The 6006-nt window shown below is 57.1% G+C and overlaps 1 protein-coding gene across 1 annotated transcript in view; it reads left to right on the top strand.

Moving 5' to 3' along the window:
• The window catches only part of CSUI_007559 (lysophospholipase), a 6350-nt gene extending 561 nt beyond the window's left edge, over positions 1-5789 (top strand). The window contains exons 1-2 of the mRNA XM_068067704.1: positions 1-646; positions 730-5789. The exon at positions 1-646 is cut by the window's left edge and continues 561 nt beyond it. Of these exons, the coding sequence (XP_067920320.1) occupies positions 2095-5088 (2994 nt within the window). The 5' untranslated portion in view covers positions 1-646; positions 730-2094 and the 3' untranslated portion in view covers positions 5089-5789. The remainder of the gene's footprint in view (positions 647-729) is intronic.
• Positions 5790-6006: the final 217 nt, after the last annotated feature.

Raw genomic sequence — 6006 nt, 5'->3', positions numbered from 1 at the left:
GACAAGACCTATAGGGTCCAAGATGTCGTAACCAAGGCAGAGAGGCAAGTGACACGGGACCAACTGAAGCTACTCGGTCTTCCGGAAGAGATCGAAGCTTCCTGGCTTTCTCCATGGGTGCGCGAATGCGGGCTGACTGAGGGCGCGGTTTCTAAAGCGGCGTGGTATACGGCTCTTGGTATAACCCCGAGGCTGGAGAAACGAGGGCCTCCTAAACAACGGCGCGAGCGGAGAGCGGGGACAGCCGGGAGTTGGCTCCGCGAGGGAGGCAGGACGCTCTCGACAGTCGAGACGTTTTTCCATGCGAGCGGCGGGACAGTCGAGCAGGGCCCTCCGGGTGTGCAAGGAGAGGAGTCTCTGGGCCGGGGCACTACATTGTACGACGGTCGACGAGCGGCGAGTCGCAGATCCAGAGCGGTAGAAGAGGCTCGGGCTCTGTCTCGTCCTGCTCGACGGGGACGTCGTCGAGTCTGGCCGGGGGTGGATGATGTGCGGTCGTGACCGTACTGCTCCCGCCTAGCGGGAGAATTCCTGTGGCTGCCCGGAACGAGCAGTGAAAAGTGTTTTCCGTAGCGGCAGGACCGGTGCGATGTGCGAGTGCTAAGTCGCCCCTGGCTGCAGAGTGCTCTGCTACGGTTGCGGGAAGGCACTGGNNTAGCGGCAGGAGCTGTCGGAGGTCCAGAGTTCTGGGGCGCCCGCGGCTGTAGCGGTTTCTACGGTTGCGGGAAGGCACTGGGCCTGCGGAGCAGGCGGAGAGTGTGTGCCATCCTCGGTTCGCCCGTACGGGCTTCCCGGCCACGGCGGAGGGGCGTCCTACGGGCGGCCGCAGTGTGGCGGGAAGGCTGTCGGGAAAACGAGGGCAGAAGATTTCGTCTGCAGTGATACGGTGTGCGGTGAGATGCCTGCTACATTTCCGAAAAGTGTCGTCCACACTCGGTGGCAGTCTGTGATTGTTGCGAGCGGGCGTGGAGCTCCCACCGTTCAACGAACACAAATCCTGTCTCTTTTACTTTGCGTAGAAGTGTTCATGTGCTGTAGCCAGCGAACCTAGGGGCTGGTACAGCAGTTCGTGGCACCGACGGACCTCAGTAACGGGCCCGCAGTTGTAGTAGCAGCACAACATCAGCAACGTGTGCAGCAGCACGAATCGCAGTCATATTTGAAAAATTAGACGGGTGAGTGCAGGCCAGGCTCCACCGTCTGTCGCGAGCGTCCGCCGTCCGCTCTAGAGGAACCAGATATGCTCGTGAAAACCCGCTTCCCGCCCGGCGTTCCTGTGAGGACTGTCCCGCCTCGAAACGTGCACAACACGGGGATGGGGTGTGCCTTCTTCATCCTCAACATACTGATCAGGTCGCACCTTCCCCATCTTTGTTGAGAGGGCAGATCTTCGCGTCTGATAGGGCCCGAAAGTCACCTACGGCTAGCCGCCACAGCATGCCACTCGTCACGCGAACGGGTAGCCACGGGCCCCGTGGCTGACAAGCGTTTGCCGGGGAGCCGCGCGGCTCGTTTACAAACAGCTGCTTCTTGCCGAACGCAGAACTGAAGAAAAGCTCCTTAGGCGTGCTTGAGGAGCTCGGCTTCCCCTGTGTGGATAATTTTTTGCTGCCCAGTCTCCTGTGCAGCAGGGTTGCGTAACGACGCTACTGGGCTCGAACTTTCTGAGGGTCGACCGCGCGACTAATAGTGAACAACACGTGTAACCTCATATCTGGGAAACGTCTTGAATAGTTCCTCACGAGTGCGCCTTTCTTTGTGTCCCGGCGTGCCGAAGAATAGCTGGTCAGAGTGAGACTCTGCCGTGGTTCTGTCAGCAATTACAGGCCGGCAGCCGCGTTTCTACGCTGTTTCGGGGTTGCCGCCACGCAGCTGGTTCTTCGTGGCTGTCCAAAGATCACCTACCGGCTCTTTTGAACCGTACTTACCTTGCCTGCGTGTATGTTTGGGCCGGTGGCATCCGTGTTACCGTTGAGACCTGTACTGTGGACCTAGTGTTTTCTCCTCTCGGATGCGAGATTCTCTGTATCCCAGGTCGACTTCGCTATTCTCTAAGTGTCCGCCCGACGGCCAGTTTCAGTCTATCTGGCCGCCATGGCGCCTCCCGCCGAGACAGTTGTCGACTCCGACCAAGCTCGCTCAGTCGGACCTTCCAAGGCGTCGTACTCGGGTGGGACTGAAGGCTCCGGAGGGGGGCTCATCGGGGGCTTCTGTAAAGTCGAGACCAAACTAGAGGAGTGGCCGTTTCCTGACCTTCCAGCATTTTCGATCGACTACGCCGAGCTACATTATCCGAAGGTGTCTATTTTCCACAATGCGCAGCAGAAACCCATTCTGAAGTACTCATGGCCTGCGGTGAAAGCTCACCAGCGAGCCCGGGCGGCTGTGGTTTTGTTACATGACCTAGGGACGCACACTGTTTTTGAGTGGCTGAAGCACTTACCACCTATTAGTGCGGAAGAGCGACGCGAAATGGAAGCAGATCAGGACGCTACGGATCTTGAGAAGAAGGAGTTCATCCGTCTTCGCGAAACTGCGCACTATGAGGGATCGTGGGTCAAAAAGTTCAACGAGGCCGGGCTGGATGTGCACGCTATTGACCTACAAGGTCATGGTCTTTCAAAAGTGCTGCAGGGTAAAAAGGGCCAGCCAAAGCCAGATACGTTTGATGAATTCGCTGAGGACACTTGTTGGCTTCTGGAAGACGTGTGTCGATATTCAACTATCCCCATTTTTCTTGTCGGGCAGGGCCTCGGGGCCACAATTGCGGCCCGTGCAGTGGAACTGCTTGCACGTCACGGCAAACTGGGCAAACCGCACGTTTTCGTAAGTGGAGAGGATGAGCAGACGGGGCTTACGGACAGTTCTACCGCCGCATCGTCGTCTGCGAGCACGAGCAGCGTTGCGGGGGACGATGTGCCCGGGTTGAAGTTCGCCACTCAGCCGCGGTACGTGCGACACACTGGAAGGGGCACCAAAGAAGTGCCCGTTGAACATGTGTTCGTACAAGCCCGGCCCATACCAGTGGCTGGTGTCGCACTTCTTTCTCCTCTTCTGACAGCGGACGAACTGCCAACCGAAGAGATGAAGAGACAAAAGCAGAATACGGGGGACGAAGAGACCGAAGAGGAGGGTGGATTCATGGCGAAAATAGCCCGGTATTTTGGACCAAGCGGAGATCCGCAGAGTCCCCTGGCTAGTCTATTGGGAGTGCGGATGCACCGAAAGAATCCGAGTATGCCGGAGTATAACGTATGGTACCATAAAGATCGCTTGACGTTGAAGGGACTCACGCCTTACGGACTGTATACAGACATCAGACAGGGGATGGACGAAACTCTACGGGACGCTCGGTGGCTCCTGGTCCCGATTGAGCGCGACTCCGCAAACACGTTCTCTCTGGAAGACTGGCAAGAAAGCTACAAACAATGGAAGGATATGATGCGAGCCAAGCGCTCGACTGTACTTACAGCACTGCTACGGTCAAAGAGGAATTTTGATACTGAGATGCCGGACTTGGCACCTTGGCTCAAAGATGACGATGGTGAGGCTGAAGAAGTAAAGGACTGGCGACTGGAGGAACAGGCTGCGATGGAACACGATGCGCTTGAAAGTACACAGGAGCAACCGCATGCGCACTGCCGTCATGTCCAACGCGCGCGCATGGCTTTCTACCTAAATATCCTCCTTGTCCAAAGTTTAGAGGACACCACGTCTCTTCCACGAGGCACCGTGCAGTTCTTTAAACGCATTGGTGGCCGCGTTCAAGCGTCTCGTGAAGTGCTGATCCAACTTGGTGAGCTTCCTCCCGATACCGCTGCCTGCTGCTCGTGCGGGCCATCTACCCAAGTCGTGAACCTAGGGAGCGATGAAGACAGCCCTATATGGCCTGATGCAGAGGGTGGGGATGATGATGGGTGGGTCGATGTGGTAACAGATAAGCCGTTTGTCAGTGCGGCTTCAGTCCGGTCCTTCCAGTCGCTGCCACTTTCCAAAAGCGGTCTCATGGAGTCGATGTCAGCTGCTGACGGCGAACCTCCCGCGTCGGATTTGCGCTCACCGGCGGCCGAGAGTGATATAGGCGTCTCCGAGACAGGTGCAGACGCGACGTCTGCTTGGTCCCAGCGCAGCGGAAGAACCAAGGAGAAACTTGACCAAGGCGAAGACGCACTCTTGCAGGACGAGACAGATGCCCTGCAAGCGCGGGTAGATGCCCTAGCAGCAGCCAGTCGGAAACTGGATGAGGACTTGCTTCTCACTAAGCAGCAGGCGGGTGATTCTGCGGACGGCTTGGCGCGTTTTGGCACGCGCATTCGACACGCGCACCTCGTAAGGGCCACGACTGACGTCTATGGTGACTTGGAGCAGGACGCAGATAGCGATGTGGTTGGAGTGGAGGAAGTAAAGTGGGTTAAGGCAGTGCCTGCGAACCGGGCCGCGGGGCTTCTGTGTTGTACGTCGCCGGGTATGGTCAAGCGAGTCGAACTGGTCCAGGCAAAGGTGAAGATTGTGGACCGGATTCTGATGATGGAAGCCACTGATTCCGTCAAAGCTGTTATCGAGGAGATTCAAGAGCGCGAGCGCTTAGAGAGAGAGCGCCAGCGCGAGCTCAATGAAACAAAGAAAGGCAGCTGGCTTCTAAACTGCGTGTCTGGCGGTGAGCCACTGGAGCCGGTCCAGAATGAGCCGTTGTACCAGCAAAAGCGTCGCTGGAAGAGAGTGCAGGGAGTCATCATTGATCAGACAGGCGAAAGAGTACCCGTCGAGGAGGTGGAACGACTCAGATGCCAGAAGCCCGAAGATTACGCCCGCCTGTTCTTCAGCTACGGTGCGGTGGCGGGTGAGGAAAATCACGCCCGGTCTGCACTTTGGCTAGTGCCAGATATGTATCACTCACTGTGTCAAGAAGACAAGAATGGACTGTTGGCTACAAAGCTGTTGGAGAGATGGATTCTTCCAGTGCTGGAGGACCTGCAAATCCGTGAGCGCATGTGGAGCAAAGCAGCGGTTAATACAGAGCCCAGAAGCACCTCGCTTGCTATGGTAGTGGGCGAGAAAACACCGGCTGATCGTGGTGACGCTGAGTGAGATAGAAGAGCGCCGCGAGAATCTGATGTCCCGTGGAAGTGCGGGCTCACTCCGTTGTGTCCGTCCTGCCTGAGCGTCGAGAGAAGATAGTCGCGAGAGGATGGCGGACGAGGAGCAGGAGTTTCATGCCAGGGCGCATACAGGCCCGCTGGGCGGCAGCTCGGGTGCTGCAGGTTGTGTGTGTGGAACATCTCTTGGGCTCCACGTTTGCCTGACTTGTTTCGTGGCTTCCCGCTCTTCATCTTCGCTGTAGGATACTGGGTGCGCGCGAGGGTACGAAAGGCTGAAGATGTTCGTTCCGTTCGTGCCGGGACGTTAACAGAGGGGGTTCTGAATCCATCCGGGAGGGGGCCAGTGCCATTATGGATCGAAATATTTGTAGCAGGCCGCGACAAAATATATTGCAGTCGCGACGCGACTACACTTCGAGCAGAGCGTCTCCTCGTGGGGAGGTTTTTGTATCTTTGTCACAAGTTGAGAGTTGTGATACGTTCTCGCGTTTGCGTGAGACGGGAATGACAGATGCGCTGCATACTTGTAATATGTCAGCATTGAACTCTTTTTTTGCTTGGGCGAAGTGGCGTCGTGTGTCCGACGGTAACTCAGCGTGGCTTGTCGAATGCGGTCCGTTGGATCGAAACACACGAATTCATCACAGATCATGTCCGGCCCTTTTCTGCACACTAACGCTTGCGGCACTCCGCTGAGCTCGCCCTTCTCACCAAGAAGAGTGTCTGCGTCTGGCGGCGCGTCATCCATCTCTCCGGACCTTGCCCTTGCGCGGCATTAGCCGCGCAAGGTCCGGAGAGATGGGCAGTCTCTAGTCACCCGCATATACCGACTGACCACTGCGCATCTTTCCAAGACTTCAGGGCCAAATCACAAGGGTTTTCCCAGCCACCGCGGTCCGTCTACGAC

The sequence above is a fragment of the Cystoisospora suis genome (genome assembly GCF_002600585.1).
Source record: "Cystoisospora suis strain Wien I chromosome Unknown contig_4022, whole genome shotgun sequence".
Classification (NCBI taxonomy): Eukaryota; Apicomplexa; class Conoidasida; order Eucoccidiorida; family Sarcocystidae; genus Cystoisospora; species Cystoisospora suis.
Note: the sequence above shows the minus strand (reverse complement) of the source record. Positions and strands in the feature narration are given on the sequence as shown.